At 43.0% G+C, this 18,141-nt stretch overlaps 2 protein-coding genes across 6 annotated transcripts in view; both read left to right on the top strand.

Moving 5' to 3' along the window:
* Positions 1-13,681, top strand: part of atf7a (activating transcription factor 7a) — a 30,351-nt gene extending 16,670 nt beyond the window's left edge. For all 4 annotated transcript variants that reach the window (XM_036533781.1, XM_036533783.1, XM_036533784.1 and 1 more), the window contains 9 exons: positions 4,739-4,869; positions 5,154-5,309; positions 5,804-5,961; positions 6,309-6,405; positions 7,510-7,629; positions 9,339-9,488; positions 10,222-10,410; positions 10,684-10,789; positions 10,995-13,681. In XM_036533781.1, the coding sequence (XP_036389674.1) occupies positions 4,739-4,869; positions 5,154-5,309; positions 5,804-5,961; positions 6,309-6,405; positions 7,510-7,629; positions 9,339-9,488; positions 10,222-10,410; positions 10,684-10,789; positions 10,995-11,233 (1,346 nt within the window). In that variant the 3' untranslated portion in view covers positions 11,234-13,681. The remainder of the gene's footprint in view (positions 1-4,738; positions 4,870-5,153; positions 5,310-5,803; positions 5,962-6,308; positions 6,406-7,509; positions 7,630-9,338; positions 9,489-10,221; positions 10,411-10,683; positions 10,790-10,994) is intronic.
* Positions 13,682-14,792: 1,111 nt separating this feature from the next.
* The window catches only part of LOC118781279 (disco-interacting protein 2 homolog B-A), a 67,689-nt gene continuing 64,340 nt past the window's right edge, over positions 14,793-18,141 (top strand). For both annotated transcript variants that reach the window (XM_036534245.1, XM_036534244.1), the window contains exon 1: positions 14,793-15,034. In XM_036534245.1, the coding sequence (XP_036390138.1) occupies positions 14,950-15,034 (85 nt within the window). In that variant the 5' untranslated portion in view covers positions 14,793-14,949. The remainder of the gene's footprint in view (positions 15,035-18,141) is intronic.

Genomic DNA, 18,141 nt, shown 5'->3' with positions numbered 1-18,141 from the left:
TCACTGGAGATAGGGGGCCTAGCCCAAACCCTGAAAACCAGGTGTGGCCAAATACTTTTGTCCATATAGTGTATTAATCACTGCAGTGATTATCCAGTCATAGGCTCTTAAGTATTTGCTTATTTAAATCCAAACTGCGACTTTTTTATGGCCAGGTAGTGTATATAATTTATTATTTATTTTATTTATCTCATTTTTTACATTTATTTTTTAATAAAATTTTTTAAAATAATGATTTTCAGTTGAATTATATTTAAAGTTCAAGAAAAATCACTGTTAACCCTTTTGCACATAACTTATTTTTATGTAGTGTGTATATTACGTTACATGGTTTCATGTTTTCGTTAGCGTTAAGTTTCTTGTAGTTTTCCGTTAGTATTTGCTATATTTTTTAATGCTAAATTGCTATTTCCTCAAAGCTAAAATTAGCTAGAATTTTTCCAATGTAGTGTTCTAATTGCATCCGTTTTAGCGTATGCGCTAAATGGCAAATCTGGTATGACTGTATGCGCGAAAGGGTTAAAAAGACAAGTTTTTAAAAAAAAAAAAATTCAATAGAGGTTATGCACGTGATGTCACAGTAGGCAGAGTCACTGCGAGTTGTGCGATTGACTGTACAAATAGATTCAACAAGAAATCGGATCTTTTTACAGACTTCCGAAAGCTAAAGAAAAGAGAAGCAAATGGATCGCTGTAATTCGCAGAAACAACTGGAATCCAGGCACCGATACGTGTAGCTTAAAGCTTTCCAAATAAAAGTTGTAATAAAATAGTAATATTTGTACAAACCTGTCCACATACAACCAGAATATCCATTGGTGTCCTCGTCACTTTAACTTTGCCAACAAATCCCGCCTTGAAGTACGACCAAGCTTTTGTGGACATTCTAAAACACTTAAGGTGAAACAGCTTAACGTGGCTTAATGTTCCAAAACAGCGATCAATGATCACCAAATTTCTCTCTGACATCTCTTGTCACAAAAAAGCAAAAACTAAAACCCAAAGGAATATGGTATTTAGGCCGATGTTACATTAAGTGCTGTCCTCTTGCGTTTTTGTTAGTTGGTCGCGGTTTGGAAAATTAAGCTACGAAGCGTTTTCCTTATAATGGGCGTCAATGGAGAGTTTTGCTTTTTTGAGAGGAGACAGTGTTTATGACATGTGAGATGTCAGACAGATTTGGTGATCATTGATCACTGTTTTGGGGCATTAAGCCACATTAAGCTTTTTCCTTATAATGGGCGTCAATGGAGAGGAAAATGCTTAACGTGAGATAACGACCATACTCCTAGGATTTTGGTTTTGATTTTTTGGCAGGAGGAAGTGTTTCTGACAAGAGATGTCCGAGAGAAATTTGGTGATCATTATCGCAGTTTTTGGAACATTAAGGCACGTTAAGCATTTTAGAATGTCCGAGCTTGTGTATGCCTTCAGGCTTTGCTTTGTGTATTTCCCCGCCATCGAAATCAGGTAGGCTACATATAAATGTCAGGAAACCTGATTCCTGGCAACATGTCAATGTCCATGGACCACTGGTTCTTTGGTAAGTAGTAAGGATCACTGTCGAGTCCAACTGCCTTTAATTTAAGCAGATAATAGTTTGTTTTACTCCCACTTTCGCAGTTTCCCCTACTAAAGGCCGCCATGTTGCAACATGTTTTGCCACTCAGTCCGACTGAGGGGGCGTATTCCGGCGGGAAAGTGACATCAGTGCATAACCTCTATAAATGAATGATGTTTCCAAAGTCACTCGTGACTCTGAATCTTGACTATAATATTTGCCATAATGGAGCAGCCCTAGTTACTAGCTAACCTGATAGCTACCTGGCCAGCCAAATTTTGATTGAATTTGAAGTTTGTAGTTATGGGTGTAGCATGAAACATGAAGCTTAAAACACTTCTCCTTTTTAATTGCAAAGGCACTGGACATTGATTGAACAATTCATTGTATGTCTTTTACCGTTATAAGAGGCATATTGTAGGCATCTTGTAAAAAATGTCATGACAAGCTAAGTTTCAGGTAGGAAGAACCTGAGGTAACCAAGATGGGAAATAACCAATCTGGCTAGCCGTTGTATTTCAGTTTCGACTGTAAAACAAGTAGGGGTGGATCCTTCAGATGTTGTACAAAAAGAATCTGCATGACTGACTCACTGCTGCAACCTGAGAAGAGAAGGACAATTTGTATAGTATACCAAGGCTTTTGACAATGGTGTTGGTGAAAAGGCTTGTAGAGCTTAGGCTGAGGGAGAGGTCGTGAAACGGGAAGGACCTGGATGGGATGAAAAGAATCTCAGGGCATACTCACACTAGGCCCGGTTGCCTTGTACCGTGCCCGAGCACGATTGTCCCCCCTCCCCACTCCCCCCGCTGGCCTGCGCTCACATTGCGCTTAATGTTCCAGGCCCAAGCACGCTTACATCTTCACGATGCGACTTTTTGTGTTGAAGAAAAGGGCTCTCGCACAGCACAATGGAGTTCATGATTCTACTTACTTTGTGGCTTATTTGGGGTGACACACGGCCATCTCGCATGCCTTATAGGTGCTTTAACAGACTTTCTTTTAATTTTATGTATTTGTTTTTGGAAGACATTCATCCAGTGACTTGCAAAGTCATTGTTTCAATGCACATGGTGCTAACATCTGTCCATAAGAGCAACATACCTATGCCATGCTAGTGTATACCTGGAGGCCTATGGTGGTCTATAAGGTCACCATTTCTCCGCTTTTCTGGTTGAATATGCTGCAGATACATTTACATTACATTTACATTTATTCATTTGGCAGGTACTTTTATCCAAAGTGACTTACAAGTGAGGCAGAGTACAACACAAGTGAAAGTCATACATGGAGTCGCAATACTAGAAGTGTGCTGCATGACCAAATTTCAATAGTTGGCTGGACAAGGTACAAGGTACACTACCGTTCAAAAGTTTGGGGTCACTTAGAAATTTCCTTGTTTGTAAAAGAAAAGCAATTTTTTTGTCCATTAAAATAACATCACATTGATCAGAAATACAGTGTAGACATTGTTAATGTAGTAAATGATTATCGTAGCTGGAAATGGCTGATTTTTAATGGAATATCTACATAGGTGTACAGAGGCCCATTATCAGCAACCATTAGTCCTGTGTTCCAATGGCACGCTGTGTTTGCTAATGCAGGTTTATCATTTTAAAAGGCTAATTGATCATTAGAAAACCTTTTGCAATTATGTTAGCACAGCTGAAAACTGCTGTGCTGATTAAAGAAGCAATAAAACTGGCCTTCTTTAGGGTGTACTCACACTAGGCCTGGTTGCCGTGTACTGTGCCTGAGCACGATTGTCCCCCCTCCCCACTCCCCCACTCCCCCGCTGGCCTGCGCTCACATTGTGCTTAACGTTCTGGGCCCGAGCACGCTTACGTCATCACGATGCAATTTTTTGTGCTGAAGAAAAGCGCTCTCACACAGCACAATGGAGTTCATGATTCTACTTACTTTGTGCCTTTTTTGGAGTGACACACGGCCATCTCACATGCCTTATAAATTTACTGATTATGCAGTGCAGCAATTTTCATTTAATCGTGCTGCATGTATAAGAAGATTTTTACCTAGGCAGCTGATGTTTCAGTCATTATGCTAAGGGACAGACCATTTTGTATCAGATTACAGTAGCCTAATCACAGTAATGTTAGCTAATGTTAACCAGTTAGGGCTACTACTTGTGTGTGCGCTACTGTCATCATTACAACAACAAGAATCTTCTATTACTGCTTGGATAGTACACTTTTCAATTCATTCAAGAATATTTGGGTTAATAACGGGTCTGGTTCTCACCTTATTGATGAACGTGAATTGTAGTCTGCGAGTAAAGCAGCTCCAAATTCCTCCCTCAACGTCAGCTGCCTCCGTAAAAATCTTCTTATACGTGCAACATGATTAACTGAAAATCACTGTGTTGCATAATCGTTGCTAACTGGCTGGGGATTACTGAAGACTAGCTACTTACTAACAGGTTGCCTGTTTCATTTGTGATACTCTGACTAAGCCCCTGACAACAGCAATGCTTACATGGTCACGTAAAGTATGGTTAGTTTTATTTTGCTTGCTAATGTGGGGATCCACAGAGTTATTTTTAGGTATAGGTCTACAGAACTAATCAATCAAAGGTCATTTTGGAGGTAGCCAGCTTGTTATATTTAAGGAAGTCAGCTAGTTAATCAAACTATGATTTGAAGGATTTATTTTGACTGGGTGTGTAACTAACAGATATTCAGCTAACTGTTGCTATAACGGATATATTTGTTAAATGGGACAGTTGCATCGTTGACGTCACACATCACACTAGTCAACTGAACTGGACTTTGGACAGTACGGATCGCCTAGTATGAGTACGCTCTCAGTCTTAGCCAGGTTAAGCTTTAGGCAGTGGTCCACCATCCACTTGTCCTGAATGTCTTTCAGGAAAGCTGAAATGTGTGCAGAAACCTATGTGCCAGATGGCAAAGAAGACAGGAAGAGTTGTGTGTTGACATCATAGTATGCAGCACTGGTGCATTTAGTATATCTTGTGTAAATCAGCTGTGTGTCCAGAATCAGGTCAGGGGTCTGTTGAAAGACTTTTTGCTGAAGGCTGACATCATCCCAAACTGTCACCAGAGTCCTGGCCCAGATACAGATTAGTGATAGCTCATGGCAGTGGTGCGAGTTATCCTCTTGAAGTGCCATGTGTTCTCTCCCCTTCTGCCCTGACAGACCAGACTCCCACACCAACCCGCTTCCTGAAGAACTGTGAGGAGGTGGGGCTTTTCAATGAGCTGGCAAGCTCCTTCGAGCAGGAGTTCCGCAAGGCCCAGGAGGATGATGACAAGAGGGCCAAAAACCCTGTGAGACTGGGGGAGGGAGAGTGTGGTGCCATGGAGAGGAAGGTGGAGAGGATGGTGGCCATATATGATGGGGTGTGGCCATGGGTTGAGTTTTAGGTGGAGATGAAGAGGAGCAGAAATCAAAAATGGGAGAAACAGAGGGATGGCTCAGATTATTTAGGATGGGGTTCAGGAAGGCAAAAATATTTCTTACCTTTTTGAGCTCAAGTTCAGACTGTAATTTTTTCCTCTCTTGAAGGAAAGGCGGTGCACTAACACTCTCTCTCATGACCCTCCTTGTGCAGCTGCCTGCACCTCCCCAAAGTGGTGCCCTGGACATGACTCTACAGACCCCCTCAGATGTAAAGGTGAAAGAGGAAGAACCAGTAGAGGTTGACTCTTCACCCCCAGGCAGTCCTGACTCCATCTCCAGCAAGTCTGACAGCAGCAAGGAACCAATGGTGAGAGGGAAGGGTTAGACCAATTTTGAGAGGGAAGGGTTTTGAAAGAGAGAGCAATGGTCAGAGGAGAGGGGAAAGGGGAAAATGGGAGGTGCGAGACAGAGAGTGATTTCTGAAGATCCCTTCAAAAATGGCCTTGGATCAGTTTTAGCTTTGTGCTCAGAACAGATGGAATTGACAGCATAGACCCAAGGCACATAAAGGAGGGAGAGAAGACAGACTGAAGGGGGGGGGGGGGGCTAATGGACAGAGGATAGTGTCGGGAGTGCCAGCACTGTAGACAAGGGACCAGGGATTAAGGAAAAGGGTTGAAGTAATGATGAACAGGTGGAGTAAGACATAGATGGTGGAGGAGCGGAGTGAGCCAGTAGTGCCTGAACCACACAGCACAATCCCACTCCAAACAGGTAGAGCAAAGCATCATAGCCTTCGTTGGGCGAGGTGAAGACAGTCGGTCTCAGATGATCAGCTCTTTCTCCGCCCTATTTCCACAGGAGACCCCCCCGAAGCCAGCAGTGAGCTCGGCCCCCACTCCCACCATTGTGCGGCCGGGCTCCCTGCCCATCCACATGGGTTATGATGCCCTGCACCCCACTATGCCCTCCCCGACGTCAGTCATCACCCAGGCCCCACCTTCCAATCGCCAGCTTGGGTAAGAGTGTGCCAGCAGAGCAGCCAACAGAGGAGTCCCACCCTGCTGTTTACTCTCCAAACTTCAGCCCATTCCCTGCCAGCCCATTCATCTCCTCGTCTGCCTTCCTCTTTGTGTGTACATTATCAGAAAAATCTCTGTTCCAAAGAGTTAATTTCACTTTGTCTGTCCTTTCTTCCTCTCTCATTTCTTCCTTTCTCTCTCTCTTTCTCTCAAATCAGTTACATTTTTCCAGTTTAGTATGATTTATTGGCATGACATACATTTAGTAAATATTGCCAGTGTTATGTAATTGGAACTAAACAGAGGTTTCAGTGTGTATCTTTGTTTCTGTCTTCTGTGTACAGCTCTCCCACAGGTCCTTACCCAATGATGATGCATCTTCCTAATGGACAGGCAGTTCCTGTCCTCCCGGGCTCAGTTCAGATGCCGTCTGTCATATCTGTGAGTGCCACTGCTTGGTGTGCTTATTGATGTTGGCCATTTTTGGTGTGCTCATTGATGCTTGGTATGGCTGTTTGGTGTGATTGTTTATTTAATTGTATTTGGTGAAGTTACTTGCAGAGTGTGACAATAAATAATAATAAATAATGTCATATTAGAATATATGTTAAATAATGATTATTATTTATTTATTTTAAAACCCAATCACACACTCAGGGCCCAGCCTTGACAGAGCCACAGCAAAGTGCTAACTGCTTGCTCAGTTCATGGCCCTCCTTTCCAACACAGCAGTCACATACCGGCTAGTTTAGTCAGGTGAAGCCCATTACCTGTTAGCTGGCATTAGACATGTACACATACAGACAGTGGCAATTACAAATGGCAGTTAGATGTGTTCTGTCACCATTTCTGTGAGTGCTCCCGGGTAGCATGGTGATTAAGGCGTTTGTTTTGGGCTCAGGCTGAGCTTAGGTTCGATCCTAACCATGTCATCAGGTGCTGATGACTGGGAGTCTGCAGTAGTGAAACAAATTGGCTTCATTCTCCCAGGGACAGGCGTGGGTATGTTGGCAGGGATTGCTCTTCAGGTACCTGCAGGTTACCACCATGATATCAACGGTCTTTCAGTTGGCGCTGAGCTCACTGTATCACCCAAGGTGATATACAGTGTGAAATATAGTAGCAGTTGGCTGTGAGTGTAGTAGAAGGTTGCCTTCACTAAGGCCTTGCATGAGCACAGTAGCTGTTGCAGTGAGAGAAGCGTAACATCCAACTGGCATTTCCCGAAGAGGACTGGATAAAGGGGAAACAGCATTGAAAACAGTTTATTGTTAGTATTGAAACATATACACATTTTAAACACAAATACAATGCAAGAATCAGTATTGCTGACTTTTAGAAACATTTTAAGTAAGCCTGGTCTCAGGAGATAGGCAAAGGATCCTTCTTCGTATCTTGTTTGATGTGGTTTCTGAGTAGAATGTGTTTGGTGAGGTTGTTGATATTCCAGTGTTTAAAATCAGTTATTGTTTTTTGTATCTGATGTGGTCATTGCTGTTTGCCCTGTTCGGCAAGGCTGTTGATGTTTGTTCCTGTGCTGTGCAGCTGGCCCGGCCCATGTGCATGGTACCCAACATTCCTGGGATCCCTGGCCCCCCACTGGGTGGCAACAACAGCGGCTCATCATCCCCCTCTGGGTACAACCCGCACTCCGAGGCCAAGATGGTGAGGCCACCCTGGACAGCTGATCTGTGTCTGTCTAGCTCCCTGTTTCACTGTCGCATTATGTTACATTACATTACATCACATTGCACTGCATACCAAGCATAAGCCCTTGCCTGAAGAACCTATGTTCTTTGTGCTCAGTCGAGACAGCAGTGCGGCATGGTGGTAAGCAACAGGGCTTGTGACCAAAAGGTTGCTGGTTCAATTTTCCCGCTTAGGCACTGCTGTTGTACCCTTGGGCAAGGTACTCAACCCACACCTGGCTAAGTAAATATCTAGCTGTATAAATGGATGTAATCCATGTAAATCATTCTGGATAGGTAATTAACTGAAATGGAGTTTTGGGGTGTGTGTGTGTGTGTGTGTGTGTGTATATATGTGTGTGTGATACTTTGTGTTTAAATGGAATAATTTGACTGTGGAACACACATTGTTTTAACAAACACCCTTATCCAGAGTAACTTATGTTTGTGTTGTCCATATATGCTGCCAGACATTTACTGAAACAGTTTTGGTCAAGAACCTTACTGTAGGTTACAGCTGCAGACCTGCAACCATATGATCTAATCCACATGTATGCACTGAAACACAGAGACACATGCATGCACACATACACCCATAGACACGCACACTGGGTCAGTGATGATCAGTGGTACATATTCCTGTCTTGAGAGAAAATGGTTACATTACATTGCTTAACTTGAGTTTCAAAAAATATCCCTCTGTATAAGTGGAGCCTGTGTAAAATATAGCATAAGAACATCTGCCAAGTGAATAATCAAAGGAGGAGCTTCACCCATTTCCTCAACACATAACTAAAGAGAAACATCCCTCTGTCCTTGCAAGGGATGTTAAATTCCACACATTCCTGTAAGCTTTTCTTTCTCTCACTCGCACGCACGCACAAGCACGCACACACACACACTTTTCAACCATTTGTTCAGTTACTTAAGTATACAGGAGTTAATTGAATCTGTTTGGTTATGTGTACTGATTATGTCAATATAGACCAATCACTTTGTTTAAGATAGAAATCCAAAAAGAATGACCACTTTCCATGTTCCTGCATTAAAAACATAGTAGTGGTACTCTCTCAGACTCTCATCCCCATTTCAAACCAGGCACAGTCATCATTTTAAATGGCATAAATCAGATGGGCTGTGCTTATCCCATGTGCATTCTCCTCCAAACTGTGCACTCGGCTCTTGGGCTTTTGAGTGTATTGTTTTCCTTTATACGTGATTAAACATGCCTTACATATAGGGAAGACTGACAAATTCTGCCTCAGTAAAGCTTCACAATATGTCATTTTTGCTTCCAGTGGAATATGCTCACTAAATTTCAATGAACCCTGTAATCTGTTTCTTTCTTTGCACTTGTTTGTTGGGATAGATTTTGGGAAAGATAGATTTTGAAATATGCCTTCTGCCATCTGGTCATTGCTATTCAATTTTGAATAATACTTCAGCCATTCAATTAAGATTGTGGATCTTGTGAGGAGAAGTCCAGAAAGTTTTAAGTTGTTGAAGAGGTGCAATGCAGGATGAATGCAATGTGTGAAAAATTGGAAAAATCATTTTGTTAGGAACTTTGTTTGTGATGATTTTTGCTGTTAACTTGGCGTTGAGAAGATTTCTTAGAAAACACGATTTGCCCAGATGCCTACTCCTGTGTGTTCATGGCATTCTGTGCACTGCTGTTCCCCACAGAGACTGAAGGCAGCGCTGTCCCAGCAGACCCCTGCAGGGCAGAACTGTGGGGCTGTTGCTATGGGGTCCAGCACCATGGTGCCTCAGAGACAGGAGCAGAGCCAGCTGCTCGTGCAGCAACCAGATGCCCCATCGCCCGCACAGCCACAGGTATACATGCACACTTCCCTATACCCCACTGCTCACACATCCACAGGTGTACATACACACATCCCTACACCCCACCCTCTGTACAGCCCGAGGTATACATGCACACTTCCCTATACTCCACTGCTCACTCATCCACAGGTATGCATCCACACATCCCTACACCCCACTGTCTGTACAGCCACAGGTATACATGCACACTTCCCTATACCCCACTGCTCACATATCCACAAGTATACACACACCTCTCTAGACCCCACTGTCTGTACAGCCACAGGTGTACACATACACCTCCCTACACCTCACTGTACAGCCAAAGCTATACATACACATCTCCCTACACCTCACTGTCTGTACAGCCACAGGTATACACACACACATCCCTACACCCCACTGTCTGTACAGCCACAGGTATAGACACACCTTCCTACACCCTACTGTCTGTACAGCCATAGGTATACACGTACACCCCCCTACACCTCACTGTCTGTACAGCCACAGGTATACACACACACACCTCCCTACACCCCATTGTCTGTACAGCCACAGGTATACACACATCTCTACACCCTACTGCCTGTACAGCCACAGGTATACACACATCTCTACACCCTACTGCCTGTACAGTCACAGGTACAAACACACATATACACAGTCAAGTTTGCTAAAACTGAGGTACAGGGGGAAAGCCCTGCTGCTAGACACGAGTTCTGCTAACGTGTGGCCACTTTTGTAGGTTTCACCGGCCCAGCCTACTGGTGGGCGGAGACGGAGGACGGCCGAGGATGATCCTGATGAGAGAAGACAGCGCTTCCTGGAGCGGAACCGGGCAGCAGCCTCACGTTGCCGACAGAAACGCAAGTTGTGGGTCAACTCTCTGGAGAAGAAGGCCGAGGAGTTGACTTCCATGAATGTCTCTCTGTCTGTGAGTGTGCCTCCATTGTCTTTTTTTCCTGTGACTGTATCTGTATAGTCTGTGAGTTTGGGTCCATGGTCTGTCTGTTAGTGTCCCCCCCAAGTCCATTCGTCAGGGAGTGAATCTATCCTGCGTAAACCATCTGGACTGCCCACTCATCTGTGTGCCAAAGTGTTGATGTAATGATGGACTACTGCTATATGTGTCTGCGTGTGTGTGTGTCTTCAGATCCCGCCAGGTTGTAATGTTTGCGGTGTTATGGTTTCTCCGTTTGTCTGTCAGAACGAGGTGTCTCTGTTACGGAACGAGGTTGCCCATCTGAAACAGCTGCTGCTGGCCCACAAGGACTGTCCTGTGACCACTATGCAGAAAAAGACTGCCTACCTGGGTGAGTATGTGCCAGGGAGAGGGAGGGACACAGATATGGACAGAAGAGTATCTGTACCAGCTCAAAATGCCTTAGCAATATTTACAGAGTATACTTCCTGCCAGTAAAGTGAAGTGAACTTGATGTAGAGGGAGGGGGTGACTCTCAGATGCCTGATATGTACAGGAACAAGTGTGACTCTGTTGTCTCTGTGTCCTTGCTACAGGGGAAGAGAGCCTGAAGGAGCTGTCGGAGCCCACAGGCTCCCCAGCGGCCGTCATCCAGCACAGCTCCCTGGCCCCCAGCCCCTCAGCTGGGCCCAACGGGCTGAGTGCGCGGGCGGCGGCCGAGGCGGTGGCCATGTCTGTGCTGGCGGGGATGGGCAGCCAGCGGGGGGGTGAGAGTGGGGGCGGCTCCTCCTCCCATGTCATCATGGCCACACAGTCCCAGCCAGCCGCCAGATGATGAGCTTGGCGTGGCCCTGAACTCTGCAGACCCCGCCCCTTACTGGGGGAGGGTGGGGAGAGGAGGTCTTTCTCTCTCGTCCCTGCCCAATCCTTCCCCCCCTGCCTCCCACCCTGTCTCTTTCCCTGACCTCACCAGCGCCCCCCTCTTCGCTCTGGCCTGGAGCTCAGCAGCATTGTGGGACTGCACTGGGACTCTCTGAGAGCTTCCTTTTCATGAGGCCACAGACTACAGGGGCTGGACTCCACCCACCCTTCTGACCACACCTTGTACTCCACCCCTCATCTTCACTGGACTGTAGGACTGCAAAACTTGTCCTGAGTGCACTCTCATTGTCAACACCACACACACTCTTCAGTGTGTGCCGCACACATACAGACACACCATAAACCATAACACAAATACACCGTCACACTAAAACACGTACCACACACTGTAACACTTACCACACACACGTGGGCACACTGTAATATTATACCACATGCAGAGTTTTATTCATGGATTGTCCTTGATCAGGGAGTTACTGTACGCAGAGCCTTCCCTTTTGTTCTCCTCTTCTCCTTTTGACTCTGCCTTTCTGTCACGATTTGCTAGAAAAGGAGGCAGTTTCAGAAGTCCCTTATCTTTTACCAGGGACACTGGCTCAGTGGTAGTGAGTGACATAATCACAGGTGCCATCTTGTTCATTGACAAGTGCAAACATCGCCAGAACTTCACTAATAGCTGACCTCATTTATACCCCTGTATAATATATTTTATAAAAGGTTCTGTGTGCATGTGTGTGGGTGCGTGTGTGCTTGTGTGTACATATAAATGTACATCAGAATATATATATTGTGGTGGTTACTGAGTCAAAGTGTCTGATACACTAATGTCTGGTTTTGCTGGCATGCAATATTTTTCTCCTATTTTCCCCCTCTGTGCTCTGTACCTGTGTGCATTGTGTCAGCTCTGGCCCCCAGACAAAACAGGATTTACTAAAAAAGGCATTTGGGAAAGTAGGCACAAATAGCACCTTAAGACTAGTTGAAGTGAATGTCCGCATTCATGTTGCATTGCAGGTCAGCTCTTTGCGTCCCATGCTTCTTCCACTATGTCTCTCTATTGGCTGCCTTGACCTGAATGGCTAGGTCTCTTCAATGGTTCTCTCTGTAAAGTCATTCTCTTTACCTGCGTACCGTCTTCCTCTCTTCCTGTTGTGCTTCATTTAGAACAGCCTAGGTCAAATGCGATGGATCAGATCCCCTTCACAATAACACTGCAGTCCCAACTGTCTCATATACACACACACACACACACACACACACACACACACACACACACACACTCTATGTGTTTAAAAAAAAAAACAAACAAAAAACAGAGTCTGCCTTAAATCACACTAGTGCCTCCTTCCTCTCCCTGGACAAGCTGGTAGTGGTGGGACTTATGGAAAGTGTTGTGTTTGAGAGGAGCATGTAGTCTTCGCTGGTTATTCTAGCTGCGTGACAAACCCCCTGACAAAGGGAAAAGATGAAATACACCACAGCATCCACATCATTGTGAAAACCCCAGAAAGGCATGGGACAGGGTAGATTTGGAGCACTTTTGTCAGCAGTGATCACACTGTCCTTGTCTTCCTGTTGTGTACTGGTGGCGGTGTCTCATGACTGTCATTTGAAGCAAGTGAAACTTAGTTCTCCACTTGGAGAGACTGCATTGAGCTGCAGTCCACCTCCCTGCAGTCAGACGCAGTCGGCCCCCTGCAGTCGGACGCATTCAGCCCTTGCAGTTGGATGCATTTGCCTCCAGAGCTGGACTGAATCCGTGGTTCTTTCTGGGACCACAACACAGCGCAACACAGTCAAACACAGTCATAAAGAAAATGGGGGGGAAACTCACAGAAAACAACATTTTAATGTCTCTCAAAATTCATACATGACCAAAATCCTCACATCTCATGTATTTGGTATGCAGTGTGTTGTGTGGCAAAAAAATGAAACATTTGAAATTGTTTAAATTTTAAGGGCATGGGTAAGTGCACTAAAAACAATACGCATATTTTTCTCAATTTTTTTTGTTTTTGTTTTTTTTCCTTAGTCCTGAATAAGAAACATCCCCATAATAGGTTCTTTTTCAGTGACAAAAGTTTGCCACATTTTGTCTTGTGTATGTATGTGTATACATATAGAGGATTACTTAGCAGCTCCTTAATACATATCTTATACATTGCTGAACCTTTACTCTTGCAGTCCCAATGAAACCTCTGTCTTCATCTATCTCCCATACCTGTATCACAGTCCCTAAAGACAAAAGGTTGAAAAGAAAAAAAGACTTTACTCAGCTATCATCATAGTAATTGTCATTAGCACTTTTTCAAGTTTTATTTTTTTAATTGTGTGCTGTTGTCAGGACTATACAGATGCCTGCTATAATAAATTCTTATCTGTTTTGGTTGCAAGAATGACATTTAGAAGTTCATCTCTTTTTTTTTTACTTTTACTTAGTTTTTTAAGCCTTACTAGTTGTGTCGTATACTCAAAGATGGCTATTCTGTTAGTTTTTCCGAGGCAGTTTTTCCACTAACTGCCTTGACGTATTTGTGTTAACTGTTTGTCTTGTTCTGCTGGTGCAGGTGCTCTGTTGGATCTTTGCTGCACCTTACATAGGCAGACTCCTCTCTCCTGTTCAGCATGAAGCACATCACTATTTATTATGGAATCAGTTTCAAATGAAATTCATATTTTTAAATTTTCCCAATATGTGAGCAATTTAAAACAACACTGTACATACCTGACATTACCCCCTCCTGAACTAAAAGCAATTCAAACTATTAATAACATTTCAAGTTGCTGTTTGTGTATAAATATATTTTGTGTTGCACTCACATATGTTAATCTGGTAATTTCAAAAATTTCAATGTATTGTACATATCTGTACTATATATATATATATATATATATATATATATATATATATATATATATATATATAAATTGTATATGAACTTTTTCATGCATGCTACAGTGAAATACTATGAACACTTACCATGCTGCCATTTTAATAATTAAAAAAAATATATATAAGGTTTCTTAGAATTCAGAAGTTTGTGAACTTGTAAATACATGCACTAAAGAAAATGATAGTCTTCATTGCTTTGTTGCAGTTTTTTCAGACCGCTGGTGATCGGAATCGAAAGATAATTCGTTTTCTACGTAGACGTGTTTTTCTAACCCAGTTAATAAAATGGTAACAAATAGAAAATATTCACGAAATTTTATTGGATTGATTTTTCTGAGAAAATAGTAGATGGGCGGACTTATTTCAGAATGTGTATAGTGGAATTTCTAGGTCTACTAAAACATCCGCAGTACTGATGCTATGTCCTAATGTACGTATTTCAGAGTATTTTGAAAAGCAGGAATTCGCAGTTACCCAAAAGTGCCAGCAGAGGGAACGAAAAGCGTATTATGCTGTAGCCTGTGATACTGTTGTTTGAATTGGGTGCAGTTATGTTTGCGGCCGATAGGGGGCCACATAGATGCTGTGGAATAGTGCGTCCCAACAAGATCACGTGACTATTTGCATCTGTGAGTTTTTCCTCGTTATGGCGGAATTAGACACACGAATGGATTGTTACCCATATTATAATCCATGATCGGTGTCGTGAAGAAGGATCTTAATTCATTATACATTTTTATTTTACTGTAAGCACTTACTGTAGTATTTGTTTCACTATGGCGGAGCGAGGTGTGGATTTGTCCGGTCTGCCCAAAGACGTTAAGGAGCAGCTGGCCGAGTTGGATTTGGAGCTGTCTGAAGGTAAGGCTTGCACGAGAATATGAAGGGAAAGGGCCGAATTATGCACTTGCCAGATAAACCCTGGTACTTTTTTCTCTTACCTTCAATTCTTAGGCGTCGTGACACAATCTATCGAATGGATTTCAGTATCAAAACTAGAAAAACCCACAGCAAGCCATATCCGTGATGACGGGGTATTGCGAGATGTTGAGAATCTGCCCTTTTTCATATCAATCCATTTCCGCTTCTTCTTTAAAAATGTACTGCACACAACACACCACACTTGCGCATATCCCGTCACTCTTTGTGGCAAGCTATAAATATGTATGTTTTGTGTTTTGTGTGAAATATTAAAAAAATAGAACACTGATTTGTGGAGGCGATGTAAACTGTTTTATGTCGCTAGATAAGCTCATTTAGCAAGTCTAGCTTGTCTGTATCTTGTGTTTTCGCATTAGTACAGGGAGCATACCGGTATGAATGTTGATCGTTCTTCATTTGATGTTTAATTTTTAAAATGTATTTATTTATTTATTTAAACAATAGCTTTGATGTAAATGAGATGGCCCGTTCCGCCGTGGGACAGTCTACTGCTTATCTAAATGTGAATTAAGTCGTAATGCGATGGGGCGGAACAAGTGTACCCACAAATTTACTGGCAAGCTGACTACTCTACAGCGGGAATATTAGCAATAGGAATATTTTCACGATTACACATTTTTTCGTGGTGCCGAGTCGTGGAAAGGAGTAATACTAATTCAGGAGTAATACGTTTCACACACTGTGTAGGCTACAGTATTGTACCTAGCTAGCGAGTTAGTCTGAAAGTTCAGTGTTTTGTCACATATCCTACGGCTACATACATATTACTAAAATACAGTATGATTGTATTCAGATTTAACTTTATATAATGTGAAAAGATGTGAATGTGGTTTCTATGTTAAACTGGCATCTACAGTTATCCCCTTAACGCTACACAGTTAGAGATCTGCCGTAACAAAAATAGACCACAGCCTGTTTGCAAAATGTTGCAATATCACGCCCAAAGAAATATTTTATTCGACGAAATATGCCATAACTGACACCTACACGCCTCAAATGTTGCGCAATCTCATGTTTAATTTACTTTACGGTAGTGTGTTGAGATTAACAAACAATACAGATATCGTGGTTTTGAAAAGACAGTTTCTACCTTCCCTATGTCAGTAATTTTCGATGGCCTAATGTGAATTTTAGCTAATTTGTGCTTTAGTGTCTTAAAAGTTTATCTTGTTTGTAGGTAAAATAACCAAGATGATATACAGCATGAATGTCTTAGTATATAAGTAGTAACAATACCGGTGACAGTGATACCGGGTAAGAATATTGGTAACTTTTATTCAACGACTAGGCTTGCCACAATTGGTATGAGTCAAACGTTGCTTTCCTCACAGTTGTGTTTGTGTGCAAATCACATGATATCACTGTTTACGTCACACGCGGGCTAATTACAAATAAAACATCTCTCGCACTCTGTAGCTATGGATTAAAATATTTAAGTTAAAACATGTTTGGAGCTGAGTGAACTCTGTGGTATGACCAACTAAATAATCGAAATCTGATATTTGAATCTGAATCTGATTATTTAGTTGGTCATACCACAGTTTTGACGGGAGTTGTGGGAAATGGAAAGAGAAAAGAGACATAAGATTTTGAGAGCCAGGCTTAAAAGTCATATGCAGCCTGTTTGATTATCAAGAGGTCAGCATTAATTAACAACATCACTGAGTTTTGAAACAGTGAAACTACAAGAGAAGATGCCTGGTGTGGGCTTTTCGTCAGAGCATTCCCAGACTGTTAACGGAGAGTGTGCAGTAAGACCCATATCTGTATCATGTAGGGGAATTTAATCACATTCAACTAAACAGCATTCAGGTACTCACAGTATTTGATGAAGGCAAATCAAAACATGCTCTTATTACCACACCTGTGAACAGGCAAAGCTCAAACTGTATGGTGCCATTTTAGGTGTGTTAGAACTCACTAGATTTTTTGTATTTGTTTTTGTATTATCAGAATCAGAATAGACATTATTGTCATTGCACGGTGGGGTACAACGAAATTGTGGGTGGTCTGCAACAACAGTGCACTGTGGAACATTTATATAAACACAATACAAATAAGGCACACGACATTATGTATAGATACAATAAAATACAATAAATACAATAAAATACTAATTAAAAAGAAGACACACATTTTAAATATTAAGAAAAACTTGTGCAATAAATATGACCTTTTAAAAACTTAAAGTGTACAGTGGAATTGCACAGTTGTATTGAGGTAGAGGGTGGTGGTTGGGTTGTGTGTGGGGCGGGGGGGTGTCAGTGTTTGTTAGCAGTCCGTATGGCCCAGGGGAAGAAGCTGTTGGTTAGTCTGGTGGTGTGGGACTTGATTGACCTGATGCACCGTCCAGAGGGCAACAGGTCAAACAGGTGATAGGCGGGATGCGAGGGGTCTCCTGTGATGGCCTTAATTTTACTGAGGCAACGGGATCTGGATATGTCGTCCAGGGAGGGCAGAGGGCAGCTGATAATTTTTTGGGTGGTGTTAATAACCCTCCGCACAGCCTTCCTATCCTCAGCTGTGGAGCCTGCATACCACACCCCCAGAGAGTATGTTAATATGCTCTCCACAGAGGAGTGATAGAAGGCCAGCAGCAGCTTCTTGTCCAGGTTGTTCTTCCTGAGGACACACAGGAAGTGCAGCTGCTGCAGGGCCTTCTTCACTAAGGCCTTGGTGTTGGATGTCCAGGAGAGATCTGCAGAGATGTGGGTGCCCAGAAACCTGAAGGTGGTGACAGTTTTCACACATTCTCCATTGATGAGGAGAGGGGCGTGGCCTGTGTTTCCTGAAGTCCATGATAAGTTCTTTTGTTTTAAGGACGTTCAGTGACAGGTTATTTTCTGAGCACCACACAGACAGTTTCCCTATCTCAGCCCTGCATGCCGTCTATGGCAAAAGGCTTGGTGCCAGTGGCCCTCCTGTATGTTACAGATATATGTCATTTAAAAATTTGATTTGGTGTCAACATAACATTTTTTCTCTGTGATCTTGGACATGATTTAGCTACTGACGGTCACTGTATT

Source organism: Megalops cyprinoides, chromosome 7, assembly GCF_013368585.1.
Source record: "Megalops cyprinoides isolate fMegCyp1 chromosome 7, fMegCyp1.pri, whole genome shotgun sequence".
Classification (NCBI taxonomy): Eukaryota; Metazoa; Chordata; class Actinopteri; order Elopiformes; family Megalopidae; genus Megalops; species Megalops cyprinoides.
This window is presented reverse-complemented; position numbering and strand designations above follow the sequence as displayed.